The 27,553-nt window shown below is 41.4% G+C and overlaps 1 protein-coding gene across 12 annotated transcripts in view; it reads left to right on the top strand.

The window, feature by feature from the left end:
- The window catches only part of ptk2ab (protein tyrosine kinase 2ab), a 251,570-nt gene that overhangs the window by 175,462 nt on the left and 48,555 nt on the right, over positions 1–27,553 (top strand). For 11 of the 12 annotated variants that reach the window (XM_060921913.1, XM_060921917.1, XM_060921909.1 and 8 more), the window contains 8 exons: positions 1,308–1,364; positions 8,597–8,694; positions 8,790–8,874; positions 16,587–16,687; positions 17,056–17,171; positions 20,437–20,537; positions 20,785–20,874; positions 24,528–24,732. In XM_060921913.1, the coding sequence (XP_060777896.1) occupies positions 1,308–1,364; positions 8,597–8,694; positions 8,790–8,874; positions 16,587–16,687; positions 17,056–17,171; positions 20,437–20,537; positions 20,785–20,874; positions 24,528–24,732 (853 nt within the window). Of the gene's footprint in view, positions 1–1,307; positions 1,365–8,580; positions 8,695–8,789; positions 8,875–16,586; positions 16,688–17,055; positions 17,172–20,436; positions 20,538–20,784; positions 20,875–24,527; positions 24,733–27,553 lie in introns of all 12 variants that reach the window. The other variant, XM_060921920.1, reaches the window with a different exon arrangement.

Raw genomic sequence — 27,553 nt, forward strand, 5'->3', positions numbered from 1 at the left:
ACTACGGGCGAGAGGCGGGGTACACCCTGGACAAGTCGCCAGGTCATCACAGGGCTGACACATAGACACAGACAACCATTCACACTCACATTCACACCTACGGTCAATTTAGAGTCACCAGTTAACCTAACCTGCATGTCTTTGGACTGTGGGGGAAACCGGAGCGCCCGGAGGAAACCCACGCGGACACGGGGAGAACATGCAAACTCCACACAGAAAGGCCCTCGCCGGCCACGGGGCTCGAACCCGGACCTTCTTGCTGTGAGGCGACAGCGCTAACCACTACACCACCGTGCTGCCACGAAGTTATTTGCAAGTAAATAAAAAATTTTCGGAACAATTAAGTGAACTTGGATAATGTCCCACGGTACACCTGATGATCTCTCACGGCACACTAATGTGGTTGGGAAACACTGATCTATAGGCTTAACAGGTTTACTCTTTAAGCGTGCTTGAATTTAAGGATCTCTGACCAGTTAATCAGCTTCCCAGAGATTTAGGACGATGATGATGATTTGAATTGCTATTCTGTTATTTTCTCATGAATATTTTGTAAGGACTGAACTAAAACGTAAGCCATTCCAGGTGTTCAGAAACATTTGCCTGGCAGTGCACAGTAGATGGAAGCACGTTAGTCGTGAGCTGCTGTGAGATTCATTGTGCTTGTGTCTGGTTAATCTAGTGATGTGTGGAAGAAATGCTGCTCTCTGAAACCTAGGAATTTCTGTCAGCTGCAGAATATTTATGAACACTAGGTGCTGATATAAAACGAAATCGGTGGATAAAGTCTGATGGACAGCGGGTGCTTCATGTGGCTGTCCAGATTTTATATTGGAAGGAAATTTCTTCCTCCAGCTGCATTCTTCTGCTTGTGAGCTTCCATTGCACTTTTGGCAGAACTCGAACCGTTTTCTTTAAAAGCCAATGGCAGAGAGGCAATGCACGTGAAAGTAACCATGACTTCATCTGCTTTTCCGAAAGACACTGAAGCCGTCATCCATCCCTCAGTACACACACATTCAGTCTCTCTCTCTCTCTCTCTCTCTCTCACTCTCACTCATATACCAGAGCGGATCCTATTAAGCTGACAAGCCTTTTAAACATTCAGCTGTGCTGGAAGAGTGTGTAGCTCTGATATGACGCCACTCTTTCTCCTCTCACTGTGGTGTTAGCAGAGAAGGGAATACTTCAGCGTGTCCAGCCAGTTTATTGAGTACCTTCTCCGTTCCTACAGAATACCCCGAACTTGCTAATCTGTTTTGCTCCTCCGTTTGACTTCATCCTGCTTTCTCGCTCCTCTCATGCAGAGACCGACGACTACGCGGAGATCATAGATGAAGACGACACGTACACCATGCCCTCCAGTGAGTATTCAGCGATATTACACACGATCCAAACTCAGCACTGAAACAGAGAACTGATGAAACAAAGTAATCAGCAATCCGCGTGTATATTAAAGGTTTGATATTCTAATCGAGAACGTTTTCATCCAAAGATCGTGGCAGCTGTGCTGCGGTTTCTGTGTTGACACTAACTTTCTCACTGTACTGTTTTTGCCAGACCAGATGTTCCTGGCTCTGTTCTAACCTAGTTTCGAGCGTGCGCTCCACTTTTTTTTTGTGTGCTGTTTATCCCTACAGCCTGTGCTGCTCTTGTTCAGTCAGTCACTGCTGCTTTCTCCTGAGCTGGTCACTTTAGTCCTAAACTGAACAGCTCATTGCTGCGTTGTTCAGCTTTAGGCTTTTTTGTGCTCTTTCATTATATCACTGTATTTCAGACCAAAGCTCTTCGCTCACGGCCAAATACAGATTTAGTTATCGGCTAAAGCAGACGTGCAGGTTACTTCCAGGAGTAAATCGAGTATAAAACATTCATAGACAACAGAGTTTCCGAAACAGTAGATTTACCACTATACTGAAAAGCATATAATAATGGAGCAGAACCTGGAGCCATCTAGTGGGATCAGCACATCTTTTTGTACTCTGACTTTTTGAAACGTTTAAGAAACTGTTAAAGCTAGACAGCCTTTCGATTTCATAAAAGCGATGAAATTTAGACTACGTTCAGACTGCACCCTGAAACGACCCATATCCGATTTTTTTGCCCATATGCGACCTGTATCCGATTTGTTATTGACAATCTGAACGACACAGATCCGATTTTTTTCACATGCGACCCAGGCCGCTTGGATATGTGGTCCTAATTCCGATGCATATCCGTTATTTTCACATGCGACTGCAGTCTGACCGGACAGGTCGCATTCATGCGACCTACACGTCATCAACAAGAGACAAACGTCACTATTCTGCGTTGGCTAATCCCGCCTCTTTGGTGGAAAACAACAACATTTGTACAGTTTTCAGAATTTAAATAGACTTTTATAGACTTGATCAAGCTAATGGTGGATTTGGTAGGGACCTGGATGTTGATCTGTTAGCCTGATTAAATAAAACAATTTCTATAACTGATTTATCACTTAAACCATCCTGTATTACAAGATTATAAGATTGTTCTGGAAATTTCCAGTAATTTGACACCTTCGGTCTCATTAGTCTGCTGCCCACATTAATCAGATTATTGTGCGAGTTCCGCCGCCGCCACAAAAACCACATCGCCAGGTCTCGCCTCATCTCCATAGCAAACTGCACTGGTGTTTCTGCACCTTGAGCCAGCGCTGAGAGAAGTTGCAGAATTCAGCTGGCTATAAACAATCTAAATGAATATTTATAAAAATGTAGAAAAAGTTTATTAATATGACGAAATAAATATGTGCAAATTATTAAGCCTGAATTAAGAGTTTGGTAATACAGCGGCCGTATCCCAAATGACTGCCTACTGAAGCTCGAGTGCACTATATAGAGTTTAAAAATCCATTACTTCCTAGTAACATGTAGTGCACTTATATAGAAATTAGAGAGACATTTAGGAGTTAACCCTCGTTACCAGGCTACACGTTTTCATTTCAGTTCAGAAACAAAAACACACACGAGACCTCACACTCTAACACTAACCAGATAATTAAACAAACAAACAAACAAACAAACAAAAAAAAGAAATCATTAAACTTGAAGAGTGCGCTTTTTTTTTGTTTACGTATTACATAGATGTGCTTATTACGTGTCAATTTGCGCATGCGGGACACTTTTGGGTCGTTTTCCGTTCATATTGGAGATCGCATACAAGTCTCATATAATTGGTAATGTGAACGGCCTAACAAAAAAATCGGATTTCACAACAAATCGGATATGGGTCGTTTCAGGTTGCAGTCTGAACGTAGTGTTAGTTCCCTCTGAAATTTGGTCGTTGTGATCTATGTTTATTTCTGTAATATCTCACCAAATATCAGGCCATTCTGTGGCTGGGAAGTTCTTCAATTTGAGGGGATTAAAACAAATAATGTGCATTAAATCGCTCGCTTCGTGCAGTCAAGCAGACAGAGGACGTCCGTGTGCGCATGTGCAGGTTTACCTTCTTCTTCTTCTTTTGGGTTTTACGGCAGCTGGCATCCACAGTGTTGCATTACCGCCATCTACAGGTTTACCTTGACGGTGCACTGACAGTTCCATCATCCTGTCGCTAAACGAACAGCTGATCACACCGAGGTGCTCGCTGACCGCCGAGATTTATTAGTTTGGTCCTGCGTTTCCTTTCCTTCGCAACATAACGTCTTTTCTTCTCGCGTTCCGTAACTGTAGTCGCTCTTTCACGTTTCAGTCGCATACTTGCGTCCGCCATTTTTCTTTCCTGTTTTAAATTTGTATCCCACAACGCCTTGCGCGAACGGGGAAAGCCCACCACGTGATGCATGACGTACTGTAGTATCTTGAATCGGGTGAAGCAGGAAAACATAGCGGAGAATTGAGGGCCACATGGCACCGAAGTCATTAATTGTTCTATTTTTAAAAAAACTAATAAAATTGGAAGTCTGTGATTCGAATTCAGTCGCTTTCGGTCCACTAAACAAAAATAAATTGGGTGTCGGGGAAAGTTATTTTTATGACCTACACTTGAAAAATCTGAAAGGCCGTCTACCTTTAAGTATTCTCTTTAACATAACAAACACACTTTAATATTTTATGCTGCAGCTGAATTGCAGTCAGCTGTAGCGACTTCAGATTCATACGTTTACTGTGTAGGGCTTGCCCATTCAATAATGACCATGACATTACCCAGTGTTATATATCCAATTTTGTCTCCTTTCACATTAATTGCACTACAGAGTACTATGGACTAGATGAAGGTAAAGGTCTTTCTCCTGCTTTTTTCCCCCCATTTCCTTGCTTTTGCTTGTATAGTGCTGAATAACTATAACCTTGTATGAATGTCTGCGCTTTTCCTTTGCCTTACATTTGTGGTTATGTATTTTCTTTGGTGCCAAGTTGCTAATTTCACGTTAATATTTTAACGAGCTCCACTCACCATCCACTTTATTAAGAACACTCGCACACTCCTACAGTTGTCTAATCAGCAAAACGCACAAAATCAGGCAGATACAGGTCAAGAGCTTCAGTTTCTATTCACATTAAACATCAGAATGGGAAAAAGTGTGCTCTCCGTGACTTGGCATGGTTGTTGGTGCCTGTTTGAGTATTTCAGAAACACTGAACAGTCTCTAGAGTTTACCCAGAATGGTGTGAAAAGCAAAAAAAAAAATCCTATGTGCAGAGGTTCTGCAGGATGAAACACCTTCATGAGAGATCAGAGGAGAGTGACTAGACTGGTCTGAGCTGATAGGAAGTCAAAAGTAACTCAAATAAGTAAGCTGTTGTAACCCAGCCACCACAAGGTTTGATGTTTTGTGCATGCTGAGATGCTTTTCTGCTTATCATGGTTCTAAAGAGTAGCGCTGTAGTACTTGAGACCAGTCTCAAGACTGCTTTTTGAAGGTCTCTGTCTCGTCTCGGAATTGACCGCATTTTTACTCAGTCTTGTCTCGGTTTCAGACATAGAAGACTCGGGATTTTATTTCAAGATCAGTCAAGGCCACAACTGTGGGGATTTCAGTAAATTGTCTGATTTATTTGTTAACATCGTTACTGTGATTGGATGTAAAAAAATTCCTGCTTCAAATGTGACCAACAACACGACTCATTGCTAATTTGAAATTTTTCTTCCTGTTAGCAACCCCCTTCACACACACTGGTCAGGGACTGGTCTTGAGTTGGTCTCGCCCTGCCTTGGTCTTGTCTTGACTTGGTCTCAACCCCCCAAAGTCTTGGTCTCGATACACTTTGGTCTTGGTCATGACTTGGTCTCGGTTTAGGTGGTCCTGACTACAACACTACTAAAGAGTGATTATTTAAGTTACTATATTCTTCCTGGCAGCTTGAAACAATCTGATTTTTCATTTCAGCAAGGCGTTTCCACCCACAGAACTGTCGCTCACTCAATGTTTTTTGTTTTTCGTGCCATTCTGTTTAAACACCATTGTCATGAGCAGTTTCTGAAATACTCAAACCAGCCCATCTGGCACCAACAACCACGGCACGATTAAAGTCAAAGGGATTTCTCCCTATTCCGATGTTTGACATGAACATTAACTGAAGCTCTTGACCTGTATCTGCAAGATTTTATGCATTGTGCTGCTGCCACATGATTGGCCGATGCACAGTGCCTTGCAAAAGTATTCGTCCCCCTTGGTGTTTGTCCTGTTTTGTCGCATTACAAGCTGGAATTAAAATGGATTTTTGGAGGGTTAGCACCATTTGATTTACACAACATGCCTACCACTTTAAAGGTGCACATTGTTGTTTTATTGTGACACAAACAATAATTAAGATGAGAAAACAGAAATCTGGAGTGTGCATAAGTATCCCCCCCCCCCCCCCCCCCCCCCCAAAAAAGGCACTATTTTATAAAGCCACCTTTTGTTGCAATTACAGCTGCAAGTCTCTTGGGGTATGTCTCTATTAGCTTAGCACATCTAGCCACTGGGATTTTTGCCCATTCCTCAAGGCAAAACTGCTCCAACTCCTTCAAGTTCGATGGGTTGCGTTGGTGTACAGCAATCTTCAAGTTATGCCACAGATTCTCAATTGGATTGAGGTCTGGGCTTTGACTAGGCCATTCCAACACATTTAAATGTTTCCCTTTAAACCACTCCAGTGCAGCTTTAGCAGTATGTTTAAGGTCATTGTCCTGCTGGAACATGAACCTTCATCCCAGTCTCAAACCTCTGGCCAACTCAAACAGGTTTTCCTCCAGAATTGCCCTGTATTTAGTGCCATCCATCTTTTCCTTCAGTCCTGACCAGCTTTCCTGTCCCTGCAGATGAAAAATATCCCTACAGCATGATGCTGCCACCACCATGCTTCACTGTAGGAATGGTGTTCTCAGGCTGTTGGGTTTGCGCCACACATAGCATTTCCCATGATGGGCAAAAAGTTAGATTTTTCTCTCATTTGACCAGAGAATCATCTTCCATGTGTTTGGGGAGTCTGCCACATGCTGTTGGGCAAACTCCAAATGTGATTTTTTAAAGCAATGGCTTTTTTCTGGCCACTCTTCCATAAAACCCTACTCTGTGGAGTGTATGGCTTAAAGTGGTCCTATGGACAGATACTCCCATCTCCACTGTGGATCTTTGCAGATCCTTCAGCGTTATCGTTGGTGTCTTTGTTGCATCTCTGATTAATGCCCTCCTTGCCCGGTCTGTGAGTTTTGGTGGGCGGCCTTCTCTTGTCAGGTTTGTAGTGGTGCCATATTCTTTCCATGTTGCTATAATGGATTTAATGGCGCTCCCTGGGATATTCAAAGTTTGGGATGTTTTTTATGACCCAACCCTGATCTATACTTCTCCACAACTTTGTCTCTGACCTGTTTGGAGGCTCCTTGGTTTTCATGTTGCTTGCTTAGTAGTGTAGCAGAGTCAGGGTCCTTCCAGAACAGGTTGATTTATACAGACATCATGTGACAGATCATGTGACACTTTGATTGCACACAGGTGGATCTTAATTAAGGGCAATTCCATGTAAATGTCAACCTCACCATGCAAAAATAAAGCAACATATAATACATCAAAACCACTCCCAGAGATCTCACCTAGGCCTGTATTTTACAGATGTGAATAAGTTGAACCAGTTTGTAACCAACCTAATGTGTCACTGTCAGTCTTTCTTTCTTATAATGTAAAACCCAAGCTAAAATCAACTTTGATCATGTACAATTCTATATTATTGCCACAAGCCACAGAAATGTATGCTAAAATCCACAAAACAGCAAAACAATAGCCATCCTAAATATTATTTAAGAACTTTGATAGTTTTAGCTGATATTTAGAGAGTTTTTCAAAGGGTTATGGTGGTTAAATTGCTGATTTTCTAAACATATGCCATGTCTATTTCAGACGCGTCACATCCATAACGGAATTTCGTCGCATCCATAACGCTGACTTTTCCTTCCGAAACTCTGCATGAAATACAAAATATTTTAAACAAAGATTTTTTTAATATTCACCTTGGACCCCTCTATCAAATGGATATCTCCATTTCGACATTAGGTTTACAATTTCACAGAGTTTGATAAAAATGTACAGTCACCCAAGAAAAGTGATACTTTTTCTGTCACATCCATAACGCATCTTTTATTGGCGTTTTCTGGCATGCCCTAGATGTACTATGGGAATTGTTCTATCACTTCTCCAGTATGGTACAGCCTTAAAATATGCAACACCTGTTTAAATACTGGGAGACAATAAAACATGCACTGGGTCATTTGTTGCCATTTTGAGTTCAAGTGTCACGTCCATAACGCTGGAATTACTCTAATTATGTGACTTATGAAGTGAATTGGTTGGACCAGCTCTTATTTAGGGGTTTCATACGAAAGCGGGCGAATACATATGCACACTCCAGATTTCTGTTTTTTTCATCTTAATTATTGTTTGTGTCACAATAAAACAACAATGTGCACCTTTAAAGTGTTGTGCATGTTGTGTAAATCAAATGGTGCTAACCCTCCAAAAATCCATTTTAATTCCAGCTTGTAATGCGACAAAACAGGACAAACACCAAGGGGGACGGATACTTTTGCAAGACACTGGATGAATGTGCAGGTGTTCTTAAAAGTGGACAGTGAGTGTATATTGAACAGTCAAGGAACAGTTCTAGGAAGTGTTTTTTGTTGTTGTTGTTGTTGTTGTTTTTTTTTTCAAAAGCAAGTTCGAAATTGTGTTTTATAGACTGAATTGTTTTCCTAATGTGTTTTTTTTTTGCATGTGTAAATTAATGTTTCATTCACCTTATGACAGTATTGATTGCATTATTACATGCAATACATGTTTCTTGTTTAGTAATGGAGACTACTGTTATTGCCTAGCTCTGCTAAGTTATTGCCTAGTGCGTCTTTATTACCCGGAGTCACAGCATTTGCTTCTATCTCTGAAATATCTCTGAAAGTTGTGACTGTACGAGTAAGAGTGCAGATTTAAAATCAGATCTTCCTGCGTTCATTACGACACGAGAGTCCAAACCCGACCTTACTTCAGTGCTCTCACTCTGTGATGACTGATTAATCGAGATTCCTCCTGGACACCAGACATGACCTTCTGAAATGCCATTTTCTGGTGTGATGAGTATGCAGTTATTTGTTCCCTCAGCCAGGGATTATGAGATCCAGAGAGAGAGAATTGAGCTGGGCCGCTGTATAGGAGAAGGCCAGTTTGGCGATGTCCACCAGGGAGTCTACGTTTCTCCGGTACTCCCCTCCACCTCCACTGCTTATGATAATGTTCGCGTCACGATTTTTAGAAAAAAAAAAATCCTGATCTTTCTTTTGTTTTTGGCCTCTAGGACAGTCCTGCCCTCTCAGTGGCCATAAAGACTTGCAAAAACAGCTCGTCAGACAGCGTTCGAGAAAAATTTCTCCAGGAGGCCTGTGAGTACCAAATGTGGCGAATATAAATAAACACTCACATGTGCATGCAGTCACTGCGTGCTTGTGTGCGTTCTTCCCAGCTGTTGTGTCATATTTACTGTACTCAGTGTATTTCAGCCTAAATTTCTGTACAAGCTGTATATAAACTGATAAACCAGGGCTTTGAACCAGAATTTTTTTCCTATTGGTTCGTTCCGAACAGAAACGGAATTTTAACGTTTCCGGTTTTGGGTTCCACCATTAAATAGACGTTCCCGAACCGGTTAGAACAAAAAAATTTCGTTCCCAGAACGGTTAATTACGTTCCCTGTCAGCGGTTTAACAAATGGCTATAAAATTATGTCTCTGTCTCATCCAGCTTAAGCCAAATGTAGGCTAATTCTATTACAACCTTCATTAAATAAGACAAGAAATAATTCAAAACAATTATTATTTCAAACGTTGGCGATTTGGATTCTCAGTATGTCTTCCCATCTACACAAACAGAAAAAGGGCCAAAAATGAAAGAGAATTCGTTTAGTGTGTTACCAAAGGCTAGTCAGGCCCTATGCATTGATAGGCTAACAGAGGTTAACCACGTCATTTAATGTTCGCGAGCCTCTCATTAACGTGGACAAATATATTGATATCGTGTTTGAAATTGACGTTTTCGAATAACGATAGACTGCAATATTTACCTCTTATTTAAGATGTGGAGACGTGATAGTAGTCCACCCTCCCGCTCTCTCCATTCAGTCAGCGAACGTCACACAGGAAGTGAACCCCAGCGGGTCATAGAAACTTGCGCAGGAGAAGAATGACTTTTTTATTTGTAGGCTACGGAAACTTTGAGGAACGAAATAAAAACCGGTATTAACCGGTTACCATTATTTTTAATAAGCGTTTCTGTTCCGGAACATAAAAAATAATAAAGTTTCTGGTTTCATTTCTGTTCCATGTGAAATAGAAAAAGTTCCCGGTTTTCGTTTTCGTTCCTTGAACCGGTTCAGAGCCCTGTGATAAACGCAGGTCTTTTTTCCATTATGGAGTTTTCATCCCATCACATGAAGTATTAATGGTTATCTGTATAAACGACTAAAGCTGTATTGTTGAAACACGTACTGATCCCCAATTTCATAGTTTATTTTACATATCTATAATATGTTCAATAATATTCAATTCCTTACAAATGCCGTGAGCTACACATGCATCCAGAAAAAAAATCTCTCCGTATTTACTCAGTCCGCTGATTTAGGGAGGCAGATTAATGAGAGCAACTTCAGCCTTACCTTACTACTCTAAGTGTTTTCGTCTTGTTTCTTTATCCGAGTCAGGAGAATGTAGCTGGCTGAAGCGATGACTGTACATTCAACTGTTTAAACAACATATAATATATACACACATCCAGTACCTGTCAAAAGTGTGGACACCCCTTCTGATTCAGTGTTTTTTCTTTATTTTTATTCATTAAAAACACTTCATGTCTTAAAGTAATGATGGACGCCGTTTCTCTTTACTCGGTTGAGCGCTTCTTGACGTAATATGGATCGCTACAGTGATGGAATAGGGTTATTTGCTGTATGTTTATTATTTGCTATTTACTGTTTGATCTCATACTCGTTAAGAAGGAAAGAAATTGCACTAATGAACTTTTGACGAGGCACCTGTTAATTGAAAAGCGTTCCAGGTGACGACCTCATGAAGCTGGTGAAGATAATGCCAATAGGGTGTAAAGCGTCATCAAGGTAAATGGTGGCCACGCTGAAGAATCTAAAATCTCATCTCATCTCATTATCTCTAGCTGCTTTATCCTGTTCTACAGGGTCGCAAGCGAGCTGGAGCCTATTCCAGCTGACTACGGGCGAAAGGCGGGGTACACCCTGGACAAGTCGCCAGGTCATCACAGGGCTGACACATAGACACAGACAACCATTCACACTCACATTCACACCTACGCTCAATTTAGAGTCACCAGTTAACCTAACCTGCATGTCTTTGGACTGTGGGGGAAACCGGAGCACCCGGAGGAAACCCACGCGGACACGGGGAGAACATGCAAACTCCACACAGAAAGGCCCTCGCCGGCCACGGGGCTCGAACCCGGACCTTCTTGCTGTGAGGCGACAGCGCTAACCACTACACCACCGTGCCTCCCAGAATCTAAAATATGAAACGTTTTTGTTTTTTAACACGTTTTTTGTTTACCACATAATTCCATATATGTTCCATATGTTATTTGATAGTTTTGATGTCTTCAGTATTGTTCTACAATGTAGAAAATAGTCAAAATACAGCAAAACCTATGAACGAGTAGGGGTGTCCAAACTTTTGACTGGTACTGTGCATACAGCTGAGTCACAGCTTAACTCCTTTAATATTTCTGTAACTTTTTTTATTTGTTTTGTTCCATTGTGCAGTCAGGTTCTCATAGTCTTATTCCAGTATGCACTTCATTTGAAGTTTAAGATTCAATTACAAGTAGTTTCATATATATATATATATATATATATATATATATATATATATATATATATATATATATACACTGTGTGTGTGTGTGTGTGTGTGTGTGTATATATATATATATATATATATATATATATATATATATATATACATACAGTATATGGGTCCGTCTCAGAAACTGGTCTCTCATTTGGGACATTATGGTCAAAAAATAAATTTTCTAATTTTACTTTTTTTTTTTGCATTTACCTAACACTCAATGTTTCTTTTGTCATGTTTAATCAGAATAAAGATAGCATCTTGCTTTATCTGGCCTCCACTGTGGAAAATATTTTTGATTACAATTCAAAAGCTTTTGTAAAATTGATTTCCATATAAAATAATTACATCATGAAGAATTAAAGCCCCTCCTTCACAGAGGAGTGAAAATATTGAATAAATTTCCTCTTTTTGATTGCTTGGGTTAAAAATGCCAAGTTATGATGACTGAATTGATTATTCACTTAAATATGAATAATATGATACATTTTGGGTATTTGATATGGCGAAATAGGACACAATGGAAAAATCAAGAACACACCGGAAAGATGAGAATAACGGCGGTGGTAAAAGAACAGCGACTGTACCGGCTGAAGGTCGCACGGGTCTCTGCTGCGGTGCGCGAGCAACAGGACATCACTACCGCACCGGACGGAGCGCGAGGCGGGGCAAAATGACTGGCCGTAGATTCTATCAAGTTCGATCTAAATTGACCATGGTCGCAAAATATTGGCCAAAAATACGCAAACACTACGAAATATGAAAGTAAGATGAAAAAGAAACGTTCTATTGCCTTATACTGCAAGACTAAAACAAAATAAAACTGTCAAAACTCACCTTTTCAGTGATAACGCCCGAACAGATCACCCGCGTAACAGAAAGACCGCAAATGGAAGCACGATCAACTTCTAACTGCTGGAGTGGAAAATTCCATTCTACACATGCAAATTGTTAATGCGTGTCCTTCCCCGCACACAAATAACACGCTACGGTAAAAAATAGACTACAACTCATTTTATAGCTCAGAAATTCATACAAGACCAGCTACCATCGTAACATATTCTGTAAGAAACATATTCTATACCTAACTTTCAGCTTTCATTTTAAAAAACAAAATCGCAGATTTATAACTAAATTTTTATGTGGCGTAGTGATTTTAAGTTACTACTTTTGGTGAGGTAGTGACCTCGACCCTGAGGCTTTCCGTTTAGATCAAAACACACGATCGTATTGGTTTTGGGTTTGCGGAAAATGGAGTTACGACGGTGATCAAATATTTTGCATGATGTTTTATTACGGTTATGATTATTCTGTGAGCGCACCGATCCTTAGGTGTATAAAGTTACAACTTAAAATACAATTAGTGATAACTGTAGACTTTTCAGTGGACTACAACCTTTTTAAGGGAATGCGATGTAGTCAACCATTTATCATGTCCCAGATCAAGCCGCCATTTTTCCACAAATTTGCAGAATTTTTGCTGAATTCTGAATAGAGTATTCACATCAAAGATTTAGTTTTATCTGTATTATTTCTTTCATCATTTTATTTCAAATTAAAACCGACATCACCATTCAAAACCGTATAGTTTATTGACTGTGAGTATACTTCGTGGGGTACCCCCACAGTACCCAGTTTCTGAGACAGACCCATATACACACACACTTATCTGTCCCCCTGGCCATTCATGCCGTTATCCAGTAAGTCAGTCATGTAGGAGCAGACCAGTGCATAAACTCATGCAGATACAGGACACTTAAAGACCGGAAAGGCATCAGCCTGGTCTTTTGCTAATCTTCAGCCGGCCAGTTTCAGGTGAGCCTGTGCCTACTGTCTTCCCCGATCCCTGTTCCTAGCTGACAGGAGTGCAGCCCAGTGTTGTCTTCTACCATTATGATCTCAAGGTTCGAAGCATTGTGCATTCTGAGATGCCTTTCTGCTTACCGTGGTTGTAAAGAGTGGTTATTTGAGTTATCAAATCTTCCTGTCAGCTCGAAACAGTCTGCCCATTTTCCTCTGATCTCTCTCATCAACAAGGCGTTTCTACACACACAACTGCAGCTCACTTGTATTTCGCACCATTTTTGCACCATGTAAACACCTAGAGACTGTTGTGTGTAAAAATCCCAGGAGGTTAAGTCAAGTTTATTCGTATAGCGCTTTTAACAATAGACACTGTCGCAAAGCAGCTTTACAGAAATTTAACGACTTAAAGGAGCAGTCCACCGTACTTCCATAATGAAATATGCTCTTATCTGAATTGAGACGAGCTGCTCCGTACCTCTCCAAGCTTTGCGCGACCTCCCAGTCAGTCAGACGCGCTGTCACTCCTGTTAGCAATGTAGCTAGGCTCAGCATGGCCAATGGTATTTTTTGAGGCTGTAGTTAGATGCGACCAAACTCTTCCGCGTTTTTCCTGTTTGCATAGGTTTATATGACCAGTGATATGAAACAAGTTCAGTTACACAAATTGAAACGTAGCGATATTCTATGCTATGGAAAGTCCGCACTATAATGACAGGCGTACTAACACCTTCTGCGCGTTTCGGCAGCGCATTGATACGGAGCTCAGATATCAATGCGCTGCCGAAGCGCGCAGAAGGTGTTAGTACGCCTGTCATTATAGTGCGGACTTTCCATAGCATAGAAAATCGCTACGTTTCAATTTGTGTAACTGAACTTGTTTCATGTCACTGGTCATATAAACCTATGTAAACAGGAAAAACGCGGAAGAGTTTGGTCGCATCTAACTACAGCCTCAAAAAATACCATTGGCCATGCTGAGCCTAGCTACATTGCTAACAGGAGTGACAGCGCGTCTGACTGCGTCTGACTGACTGGGAGGTCGCGCAAAGCTCGGACAGGTACGGAGCAGCTCGTCTCAATTCAGATAAGAGCATATTTCATTATGGAAGTACAGTGGACTGTTCCTTTAAAACATGAGCTAATTTTATCCCTAATCTATCCCCAATGAGCAAGCCTGTGGCGACGGTGGCAAGGAAAAACTCCCTCAGACGACATGAGGAAGAAACCTCGAGAGGAACCAGACTCAAAAGGGAACCCATCCTCATCTGGACAACAACAGACAGCATGACTATAACATTAACAGTTTTAACATGAAGTCAGTTTCGTTGATGTTGTAACTCTTCATTGATGGACACTTGAGTGTAAGACTGTTCATGACAACTGCAGTTTAAAAAAAGCATTACTGTAAGAGTCCAGAGCGTCCTCCAGGTGTGACTTTCGACTGTCCATATGGGGCCGTCCTCCACACGAGCGATGCGATGAGACTCCGACCAGACGCAGAGCACCAGGATGGAATCAGCGGTTTCTGAAATACTCTTGACCTGTATTTGCATGATTGTATGCATTGCGCTGCCACTTCGTGATTGGCTGATGGGATAATTGCATGAATGGTGTACAACCCTGATTCCAAAAAAGTTGGGACAAAGTACAAATTGTAAATAAAAACGGAATGCAATGATGTGGAAGTTTCAAAATTCCATATTTTATTCAGAATAGAACATAGATGACATATCAAATGTTTAAACTGAGAAAATGTATCATTTAAAGAGAAAAATTAGGTGATTTTAAATTTCATGACAACAACACATCTCAAAAAAGTTGGGACAAGGCCATGTTTCCCACTGTGAGACATCCCCTTTTCTCTTTACAACAGTCTGTAAACGTCTGGGGACTGAGGAGACAAGTTGCTCAAGTTTAGGGATAGGAATGTTAACCCATTCTTGTCTAATGTAGGATTCTAGTTGCTCAACTGTCTTGGGTCTTTTTTGCCGTATCTTCCGTTTTATGATGCGCCAAATGTTTTCTATGGGTGAAAGATCTGGACTGCAGGCTGGCCAGTTCAGTACTCGGACCCTTCTTCTACGCAGCCATGATGCTGTAATTGATGCAGTATGTGGTTTGGCATTGTCATGTTGGAAAATGCAAGGTGTTCCCTGAAAGAGACGTCGTCTGGATGGGAGCATATGTTGCTCTAGAACCTGGATATACCTTTCAGCATTGATGGTGTCTTTCCAGATGTGTAAGCTGCCCATGCCACACACACTAATGCAACCCCATACCATCAGAGATGCAGGCTTCTGAACCGAGCGCTGATAACAACTTGGGTCGTCCTTCTCCTCTTTAGTCCGAATGACACGGCGTCCCTGATTTCCATAAAGAACTTCAAATTTTGATTCGTCTGACCACAGAACAGTTTTCCACTTTGCCACAGTCCATTTTAAATGAGCCTTGGCCCAGAGAAGACGTCTGCGCTTCTGGATCGTGTTTAGATACGGCTTCTTCTTTGACCTATAGAGTTTTAGCTGGCAATGGCGGATGGCATGGTGAATTGTGTTCACAGATAATGTTCTCTGGAAATATTCCTGAGCCCATTTTGTGATTTCCAATACAGAAGCATGCCTGTATGTGATGCAGTGCCGTCTAAGGGCCCGAAGATCACGGGCACCCAGTATGGTTTTCCGGCCTTGACCCTTACGCACAGAGATTCTTCCAGATTCTCTGAATCTTTTGATGATATTATGCACTGTAGATGATGATATGTTCAAACTCTTTGCAATTTTACACTGTCAAACTCCTTTCTGATATTGCTCCACTATTTGTCGGTGCAGAATTAGGGGGATTGGTGATCCTCTTCCCATCTTTACTTCTGAGAGCCGCTGCCACTCCAAGATGCTCTTTTTATACCCAGTCATGTTAATGACCTATTGCCAATTGACCTAATGAGTTGCAATTTGGTCCTCCAGCTGTTCCTTTTTTGTACTTTTAACTTTTCCAGCCTCTTATTGCCCCTGTCCCAACTTTTTTGAGATGTGTTGCTGTCATGAAATTTCAAATGAGTCAATATTTGGCATGAAATTTCACAATTTCTCACTTTCGACATTTGATATGTTGTCTATGTTCTACTGTGAATACAATATCAGTTTTTGAGATTTGTAAATTATTGCATTCCGTTTTTACTTACAATGTGTACTTTGTCCCAACTTTTTTGGAATCGGGGTTGTACAAGTGTTCCTATTAAAGTGGTCAGGGTGTGTGTATAAATTTACATTTGGTCATATTATCTTTGACAGGAAGCCATTATTATGATAGCGATGAATTTATGCAAGTTAAATTGCTCCATATTTGTAAGTATAAGAAGTGGTGAATGTTGCTGTATTTTCAGTAGTTTCAGTAGTTCTGTGTGTGTCAATCTGCCTCTGCAGTAACCATGCGCCAGTTTGACCATCCGCACATTGTGAAATTGATCGGTGTCATCACAGAAAATCCAGTGTGGATCATTATGGAGCTGTGCACACTGGGAGAGGTAATCCACATTTCTCCTGTTTCCCTCGTGATACTGTAGCTCAGGAGGAGGAGGAGGAGGAGGAGGAGGAGGCTAGCAAAACTCACCTCAGACCAGGATGCTAGGGAACCTTGGAACATCCCGATTAGACAGAGATCTAGTTTATCAATCTTAATTTTTCATGCCTCTTGTTTCATAAACGTTCTGTAAAAGTCTTGTAAATATAGTAAGATTTACTGATGATCTCGGGTTGTGCAGCTGTTCCATACCTGCCCCAGGCTACTGAATGGGGTTTCATTGGTTGTGGTTAAGGGTGGTCACAGGAGGTTCGCGGGTGGTTTTGTCCAGTGCTTACCTACTTGAATACAATTGTTGTTGTGTTGTTGCAGTTGCGCTCGTTCCTGCAAGTGCGGAAGTACAGCTTGGACTTGGCATCACTCATCCTGTATTCCTACCAGCTCAGCACAGCTCTCGCCTACTTGGAGAGCAAACGCTTCGTGCACAGGTTGGGACTCCGACAAACTGCACTTTTTCTCTTTCTCAGTAGCTTATCTTCATTACTATACAGGGCTCTCCACTTTTCAAAAATAAAAGGTGGTGGCGGGAGTTCGGGGGCCACCTAGGCCCCCAACGGGGTCCAGGGGCGAATCCCCGGTGGGGGTCAGGGGGACGAACTTCCCCCTGAAGCTGACGGACTTTGGGCTTTTTTGACAGTAAAACCAGCCAATAAATGGATAGGAAATGCTAAATCATTGTTAAAATCATTTTACAAAAAATTAACACATTCTTACTGTACATATCATCTTTATTGTCAATGTGAGACTCATCTGACATTTCAGTTGAGACTGATGCACCTGTTGCGCATCCCTGAATTAATTATTTTTTCCTGTGTGTGAAAAATAAATGAACTTCCATGCATAAACAAAATACCCAATTACAATAAATGCGTACATTTTTTACAATACACATAATTAATGTTAATTGGGTGAAACCACTCCAATCCATGCACGAGCTGGTGCGCGTGCCCGAGGCTGGCACTACAAAGCCACCCCGGCTTCCGTAGTTCAGGTCCTTTGACTCAGGAACCCTAAAGTCCTGCAGTAAACAAACACAGTGAAGCAGCGGGAAAATGCAGCTCTCGCCTACACGATCACAGATGCGTAAAATAAAAGACCTGAACTTAACTAATGTGTGTGTGTGTGTGTGTGTGCTGTTATATGATTACTGTAACTGTGTATGGTCAGAAAAGACGATAGATAAGCGTAACCGTTGCACAATAACGCTACAAACAACCTGCGTGTGCACCCGAAAAGTTATTTAGCTGCTGGCTAGCTGCAGCTTGTAGCTTCCAGCGTTACTGTGTCAGTATAGTGTAATGTGGTGCGGTGTAGTGTAACGCAGGGATGGACCTCAATCTGCACAGCTCTGGGTCACAATCTGTCTGCAGCCGGCCAGATGGTTTTCTATTGCAGTCGCGTGGCCGCTTCAGGTAGCCCCGTATGCATTCGTTTAATGGTCTTCTGCGTGTTAAATAGCCACAAAATTATAATAAAGCGAATACTTTATGATTTATTTGGTGTATACTGATGAAGTTACACACACTCACATATATAAGTGCTGTCAAGCGATTAAAATATTTAATCTCGATTAATGTCGCGACTGTCATAGTTAACTCGCGCACATTTTTGTCACATGAAAAACTATTGTAATTCTCTTATCAGCATAAAAAAGTGAATGGGTTTGCTTTGTACCAGTGTTTTTTTTTTTATTGCAGAGCATAACACGTCTTGTCACAGCCACTGACATCCATAACTTCCATATTAGATGAGAAAACCAAGGGATGAAAAATAAAGTGCATATCACTGTGAAAATAAAAAAAATGTTTTATTTTACTCTTCATTAGTTTCTTTTGAAGAGAAGTATTTGCCATAAAAGAAGAAAAAAACAGATAACAAAAATAAAAACATTCATCATACGTTCAAAAACGTTCATCATAGTGTGGCGCTGTATTCTCTAATTCTCACTGCTTATAACTCTACACCTCCCCGGTGGAGATGAGCTGGGAAACTGAAGACTGAAGGAACAGTATTGAAAAGTATTTTTCCAGTCTCACCTGTGAAAGGTAATCTCATGTGATCTCGTTTGGACGGTAAACCTGTTGGTACAGTTAAACGCAGCGCGCGACAAGCCTCAGCAGGAACTACGGGTGACTCGCAGGGCCAAATTAGAATTTGCGTTAACGGCACTATTTTTTTTAATCACGTTAAATTGAGATCGCATTAACGCGTTATTATCGCGTTAACTTTGACAGCACTAATATATATATATATATATATATATATATATATATATATATATATATATACAGTATATATACGCACACACTACCGTTCAAAAGTTTGGGGTCACTTAGAAATGTCCTTATTTTTGAAAGAAAAGCACTGTTCTTTTCAATGAAGATCACTTTAAACTAATCAGAAATGCACTCTATACATTGCTAATGTGGTAAATGACTATTCTAGCTGCAAATGTCTGGTTTTTGGTGCGATATCTCCATAGGTGTATAGAGGCCCATTTCCAGCAACTCTCACTCCAGTGTTCTAATGGTACAATGTGTTTGCTCATTGCCTCAGAAGGCTAATGGATGATTAGAAAACCCTTGTACAATCATGTTAGCACAGCTGAAAACAGTTGAGCTCTTTAGAGAAGCTATAAAACTGACCTTCCTTTGAGCAGATTGAGTTTCTGGAGCATCACATTTGTGGGGTCAATTAAATGCTCAAAATGGCCAGAAACATGTCTTGACTATATTTTCTATTCGTTTTACAACTTATGGTGGGAAATAAAAGTGTGACTTTTCATGGAAAACACAAAATTGTCTGGGTGACCCCAAACTTTTGAACGGTAGTGTAAGTGCAGAAGGTGTGTTTATTAATACAAGTGAAGACGGTAAACAATCCAGAACGGCAGGCAAAATCGTAAAACGGTGAAACAGGCAACTGGTCCAGTGAGGCACAAACAGGCTATCGTAGACTCGGCAGAATCAAAGATGAGAAACAGGAAATCAGGGATCAGGAAACCAAACAAGGAAATAAGGCTCGGTAACGTGTCAGCAACGCAACTCAATACTTCGCAAAGTAAGTGTGTTTTCACAGTTTTTATATACGTGCGCTGATTGCGCCTTAATCCTGTGCAGGTACGGGTATGAGTCGTTCACTATCCGAATCGTGCCTGAGAGTCTATCTGATGCACGCACCAAGGCGCGCAGGTGTGACCCTCTTGCGCGAAATTAGTACAAAATTAATGTAGATACTGTATAAATATCTTATGCCAAATTATTATGGCATGTTACAAAAAAATAAAGAAAAAATCTGAGTCCTCGTCTCCAATTTACGAGTCCGAATACAGTTAATGCACGAGTCCGAGTCATCAGCACTCAAGTCCAAGTCAAGTCACGAGTCCTTAAAATTAGGGGCACGAGTCGGACTCGAGTGCTACAAGCCTGGTAAGTCCTTTAGAGGTCGACCTTGTCATAGTGTTTAGATGTGATTTTTGCATCGGTCATTTAAAATGATTTTAAAACTGTACTTCTGACTGAGATACGTGTAAAAGTAGTTTTCAGAAATAAATGTACAGTAGAAAATGTCCAAATCGGACGATGTTCAGGGTTTTCCCAAGCTGCATGCATGGAATCAGCGTGTGTTGTATTTTCAACTACTCTATGGATCCGTTTTCTGTGGTTTTAAAGAGATACTTGCTCTCATCCACAGGGACATAGCTGCTAGGAACGTGCTGGTGTCATCTGTAGACTGCGTGAAACTGGGCGACTTTGGCTTGTCCAGATATATGGAGGACAGCTCCTATTATAAAGGTGTGTCTCATGACTTCACTCACAGAATGAGGATGAAATTAAGACGGAGCAAAGACATTGCTGAACTGATTTAGAGCATACTGTCAACTTTTTTAGCATGTACTGTAGTTGTTGAGTGCAACCTCTTTATTTAGCTTTTTTTTTTTTTCGAAATAAAGGGTTTTTAACAACCTGTCAGGAGAATATCATAGAAAATATTACATGTGACACACACACGTTGCGTAAAGTGTATTTTGTCTTTCTGTAGCCTCTAAAGGGAAACTGCCTATTAAATGGATGGCACCAGAATCTATTAACTTCAGACGCTTTACATCATCCAGTGATGTGTGGATGTTTGGTAAGTGTGGTTTTGGAATTGTGTAAATGAGCGTGCTTGTGCGCATTTATGGGAGACAAAAGGTATTAGGCTTGTGTGATATTGATTTTTCCCAGCTTGTGATTTTCCATTTTAAAATATCACAGTAAACTTAATTGTCCAGAATTTCCTCCATTGCTTGTTTAAGGACAGTAGGAAAGGCTGTAAATACTGTATATTATCAGCTGTGCAGTCAGGAACTGTCGCAGTTGTGAAAACGTAGCTGGATACTGGATTTTTAAGTCGTTCTTCAGTAAGCGTAACAGCACATTGTTATATAATCCTTTAAAATCGGTTGTTTAAAGGTAGACGGCCTTTCAGATTTTTCAACTGTAGGTCATAAAAAGAATTTTCCCCGACACCCAATTATTCTCGTGTAGTGGACTGAAATCAAATCACAGACTTCCAATTTTATTATTTTTTTAAAAATAAAACAACGAATGAATTTAGGGCCACTTGTCCCTAAATTCTCCGCTATGTTTTCCTGCTTCACCCAATTCAAGATACTACGTCATGCAACACATGGTGGGCTTTCCCCGTTCGCACGAGGCATTGTCAGGGCTCTACAGTGCGCACGTTTTACTTGCATTTGCGAGCGAATTTTTCAGCATGCGAACGATGAAAAAAAAACACGCGCATTTGTGCGAGGGCTTCTTGCGGCCAACAATGTAGGAAAGCACTGAGCACAGACGCGACGAGTTTAACATTCTAAAATGTATCAAATGTTAAACTGCAAAGTATGTAAATCCAGCGCTGGATAACCTACCTAATATAGTGTAACGAGTAACAGCCTGTATTGTTGTAAGTGTGTGTGTTCTGCCTGCGCCTTGCTCCCTGTCTGTAGTTGCGTGCATTGCCTCTGTCTTACACCTGCGGTGGTTCCCATGGCAGCCAGGGGGGAGTAAAAAAGTTACATTTTTTTTGCCGTTCTGCCACATCTTTCTGTGATTGCCCCTCTTTCCCACGCTTGTATGTTGTGGGTGTGGCATTAAGGCCAATTTATGCTGACAACCCAGTCCTTGCAGACGGCATCACAGATGGCGTCTGCGTAGCCCCCCCACCTTCGCAGACGCTCTGCGCGCACCTCCCAAAAATTGTGACCACCGCAGAAGCCTCGCAGACAGCGTTGCAGACAAGAGGGCTCTGATTGGTCCACTCTACATCCGCTGTACATGCACTTCCGCTTCCCTACTTTCCCGGTATGGTTTGTTTTCACGACCGCCATTTTTAAAAACACGAGCGAAGATGGAGCAGCACGAAGAGCGGTTGATTGAGAAAGTACGTACATCTATACGACTCCAGTTCTAGTCATTATAAGTAACCGGAGGATAAACACTCCACTAACCACACCCACCAACTACTCCTAGCGATTTCGCGACTTCGCGCCCCCTTGCGTTGTGGCGGTGAATAACATCGCGCACGCCTATTACTCCCCGCTCAACGATAAATTACAACTGTCTGCGAAAAGCTATCTGCGAAAGCCTTGTCGCAAGAGCATGCAGAGGCCTTAATGCAACACTGTGGATGCCAGCTTCCGTAAAACCCAAAAGAAGAAGAAGATAAACCTGCGCATGCGCACACGGACTTCCTCTGTCTGCTTGACTGCGCAAAGCAAGCGATTTCATGCACATTATTTGCTTGAGAAACCCCTCAAGTTAAATACCTTCCCAGCCACAGAATGCCCTGATATTTTGTGAGATATTACAGAAATAAACATATTTTTTTTCGTGGTCCGGTTTCCATCAAATCCTGCACTCTGATTGGCTGGCGAGCGGGTTACGGACCTCTGCCGACTCGCTCGTTCACAACAACAACAAACGTAGCATTTTTTGTCAACATTTATCTTTTTTTAAGAAGATTTATTTATAAGATTATCCAACATCTTATACATTTTGCCAGCATTTCTCAGGAGAACAGCATTAATTTTACAGCATGGATAGCGATAACGACAGTGTTCACAGCGAAAGCGAGTTTTACTGCCCTGAGGAAGAAGAAATAAAAGAAAACATTTCAGGAGAAAGATAAAAACCTCTAACTTGCTAACGCCGAGCAAAAACATGGCTGAATCCTGAATGACTCCTATTTGTATAAATAGGGGACTACATAGGTGGCAAAATGTAGTTTTTTCCTGCCATGGAAGTGCACTTGTATACCGAGGAGGAAGCCATTTGCATTACAGCCGTGAATGAGGATTCAAAATGGCAGCTCGGCTCGGTTTTCCCTTTCGGGCGCTCTCGTTTTCTGTTAGAATTTGGTAAAGAAAAAAATATATATATTATTTACCAGCTTAAGGTCGGTCTGTATGGTGAAATACTGTGACCTCGGCCTTGAATACTGACCTCAGCCCAGAGGGCCTTGCTCAGTACTTTCAAGACCTCGGTCATGGTATTTCACCATACGGACCTCCCAGCTGGTAAACGACATATATATCACAATGACCCAATTTCAGAGGGAACTAAATTTCACTGCTTTCATGAAATCGAAAGGCCGTCTTGCTTTAATTTCCACACGGATGATATTTTCACTGTTGATACTCGTCACAGTGTTGAGCAGCAGAGCACCGGTCAAAACCCCCCAGCATATTGAATAGCTTTGTAATTATCACCTTTAACATTACAGTGGGGCGGCACGGTGGTGTAGTGGTTAGCGCTGTCGCCTCACAGCAAGAAGGTCCAGGTTCGAGCCCCGGGGCCGGCGAGGGCCTTTCTGTGTGGAGTTTGCATGTTCTCCCCGTGTCCGCGTGGGTTTCCTCCGGGTGCTCCGGTTTCCCCCACAGTCCAAAGACATGCAGGTTAGGTTAACTGGTGACTCTAAATTGAGCGTAGGTGTGAATGTGAGTGTGAATGGTTGTCTGTGTCTATGTGTCAGCCCTGTGATGACCTGGCGACTTGTCCAGGGTGTACCCCGCCTTTCGCCCGTAGTCAGCTGGGATAGGCTCCAGCTTGCCTGCGACCCTGTAGAACAGGATAAAGCGGCTACAGATAATGAGATGAGATGAGAACATAACAGTGGTGCTTGAAAGTTTGTGAACCCTTTAGAATTTTCTATATTTCTGCATAAATATGACCTACTGTAAAACATCATCAGGTTTTCACACAAATCCTAAAAGTAGATAAAGAGAACCCAGTTAAACAAATGAGATAAAAATATTATACTTGGCCTATTCTAGGCCCGTTTCACCTTTTTGGGAGCGTTCTCCCTAATAAATGCAGTTATCCGATGTTAAATATATACTTGTCTGATGATTGCTAAGTCGGACACGCATCAATCGAGATTGTATTTCACGTTAATGAACTTAAAACGTTCTCCACTTACCGCGAGGGCGTGTGTGTGAGTCGAGAGCATATGAGGAGGGGGCGGAGCTTCCAGGAGGTGTCTGTTCATATCAGAGAGTTTAAAACAACGGCACAAACCATTCCAGATTCACGTGTCGATCGACTCCTTTTGTCTCTCATTTTGTTATGAGCTGAAAGGTTGCTCTTTTGCCTTGATTTTGAATGATAATTTGTGCAGGCATACCCTGTGTGTTTGTCGAAGCTCCATGGACGAGTGTTGCAGTGCAGAGGTTTGGTAAAGAAAACTTCCCTCTCGTTGATCTCACATGGTATTTGGTGCTGTTGCTGTGTTGCTTGCAGGTGTGTGTATGTGGGAGGTATTGATGTATGGAGTGAAACCTTTCCAAGGTGTGAAAAACAATGATGTGATTGGCCGTATCGAGAACGGCGAGCGACTGGCCATGCCGCACAACTGCCCCCCCACCCTGTACAGTCTGATGACCAAGTGCTGGGCTTACGACCCGAGCAAACGGCCTCGCTTCAACGAGCTCAAAACACAGCTGAGGTCAGTGTCCACACACACACACACACACCATGCACTGTGTAACCTCCTGCAAAATAGGGCGACTGAGAAAGCTTACCGTACCTAGTGTGTGTATTATTTTAGAATCTCTGAGTTTTAAGGGTGTTTTTTCATCACGCTTTTTCAACACTTTAAACACTATTTGAAAGGGCCGTGTTGATTTGCCGTCGTTTGTTTCTTTCTTGCACCAGAGGGCGCACAGGAGAAACGCAGAAGGTTATTAGGCTGATGCATGGCTTTGTGCAGCATGAACAGCCTGTGACAGTTGACAGTGTGTCAAATTCATGTGTGTTTTTTTGTTTATATTTCTGAGACAGATTTTAATAAACAGAATAATAATAATAATAATAATAATAATAATAATAAATCTTATATATCAGTTCAGCTGCCTGTTGTAGACATTTGACACCTTTTAGACTCGCATTCTCTTTTAACATTTCGTGCTCTGAAAACTAATCTGAAACTGGCATGGAGAGGTAAAGTCCACTGTTACCACCTGACAACATGTTTGCAGCACTTGGCTACAGTAGCAAGCAAACATCGTCAAAATAAAAGTCCTCCTACTCATGTTTTCAGAAAACCGTAGCGCCGTCAAAACCGCGTCGTGTACACATATTGAGAAGGATTGTTCAAACTAAAATTTCAAATGAGCGATGACTAGAAATGTAATTTTCTTTCATAATCGGACGTTAAATGACCGTACCGCGTTTAATGTCACGATAAACACACTATATCTGTTGTGATGTGAACTGATGAGGTGTAGATTATGATCGCTGGACTGATTGACTACTAGAGACATACGAGACGTATGACACGTCAGTTCACAGGGGGAGTTCCCTCTGAAACTCTGACTCAGTCCATGTCTGTGTAAGTTCCTGTCCAAGGTTTATCTCACAGGTGGCATGGCAACGCAGTATACATGGACGTCAGTGCCACTCCTCTTTATTTACTCGTTTGCGCCTTTCTTTCTTTCATTTTGTGCTCATTTACAGACACACACACAGACGGAAACGCCCATTCCCACTCCCAGACGCAGACCTAAAGGCAGGTCTCCCCAGGCTATAGAGAAAAACCTCACTAATGACGCAACAGTAAAGCGAGTCCAGCATTCTCGTTCATGTACACACACGTTCTCAATGGCAGCGAAGCCAGCTTCCAGAGAGCACGCTTGTGTAATGATGTGAGGCTCAACACGTCGCATAATCATTTCTATATACCGTAGGTGCGAAACGGTTTTAATATCCGTATTTGAGTGATTCCACGCTTATGGGTACTGAAATGGGGACATGAACTTATTCACCTAAAACCATTTCTTTTTTTTACCATCAGGTCACAAAACGTGTAATCTTTAATGAATGATATGTTAAAAGATAACTTTAATTTTCTGAGATGTAATAAAAACACATTTATATGCCAAAGTCGAGCCTATGAGTTCCAAAATGATGTCTGTTACATTACTTCTGTTACGATTGTCCATCTCGCGTCTGTTACAAATTAATTACAATCTAGCTCTATACCATGTTAATCTTATTGAAAGAATGTGTACGTTTATTCTACTACACATGTTTATTAATTATATTTGCTAAAACATCACCTTCCTATGTTTCAAAAAGTAATTCTACATTGTTAAAATTGAGAATATATATGTCCACAACACTTCTGTTACGTTCTGACTTTGGCATATAAATATGTTTTTATTACATCTCAGAAAATTAAAGTTATCTTTTAACATATCATTCATTAAAGATTACATGTTTTGTGACCTGATGGTAAAAAAAAAAGAAATGGTTTTAGGTGAATTTTTAAAAATAAGTTCATGTCCCCATTTCAGTACCCATAAGCGTGGAATCACTCATTTGCAAACCAGAACACTGAGAACTGTGGCAGGAAATATTACAACCAGAAACGTCTTCTTTTATACAGTTACACACTGGTACGGCACATATTCTTTCTCTCGCATGCTGTCCTCTTTTCCCTCCTCTTTCTCTATCCCACATCAGTCATTTTCCAGGTTTCCTAGAAACAGTGTCAATATTTGCCATGTTAACAATCTTTCTAGCATAGAATCCAGGCCCATAAAAGGCGCTGCGTGCAGGCTAATATCATAATCATCTGTTCGGAAGAAATCTCTTCATATGCCATGTGTTGTGCTGCTTTTGTATTCAGTCCTTCTCCCCTAAGTAAGTAAGTAACTAAGTGGTTCCTTTCCTCCAAGCTGTCACATGCTGTAAGTCATATATGAGGTCGGGATAAAGATTTTAGCCATTTAAGGGAATACAAACTAACAATCACAAACAATGTCAAAAGTAAAACATGCTGCCTCACCTTTGGCAGGCTGCTCTGACCGTAATTCAAATTAGCTTTCAGCCAGCATTGTATATAAAATCCATAATTTAATATGTGATTCAGTAATGTCAAGACCGTTAGAGGCATTTCCTGAACGTTCCCGATGCAGCTGTATGAATAAGCTTCTTGGCATGAGCTGTAAAGCAGTAAATGGGCACATTGCAAAAAACTGAAAACTGAATTTGAGGAGAAAATTCCTTACTACTAGTGAAATTATCTTGCTGCATGGACAGATCATCTTACTCACAGATCAACTTTTACTCCGGTGTAGCACCGGGGCTGCCCCGGTAGAGCGTTCACACGGTACAAAGTTATACCGGTGTCGCCCCTGAAAGCTGCTTAAACCGGTGCAAATCTAACCCTGCTCGGGAGGTGGTTTAAGAAATTTACTCCGGAGTAAATGCTAGTTTGCGGGGCAGCACCGATATAAAATGGGCCGTCTGAACGCTACAGGGGT

This window comes from Neoarius graeffei, chromosome 5 (genome assembly GCF_027579695.1).
Source record: "Neoarius graeffei isolate fNeoGra1 chromosome 5, fNeoGra1.pri, whole genome shotgun sequence".
Classification (NCBI taxonomy): domain Eukaryota; kingdom Metazoa; phylum Chordata; class Actinopteri; order Siluriformes; family Ariidae; genus Neoarius; species Neoarius graeffei.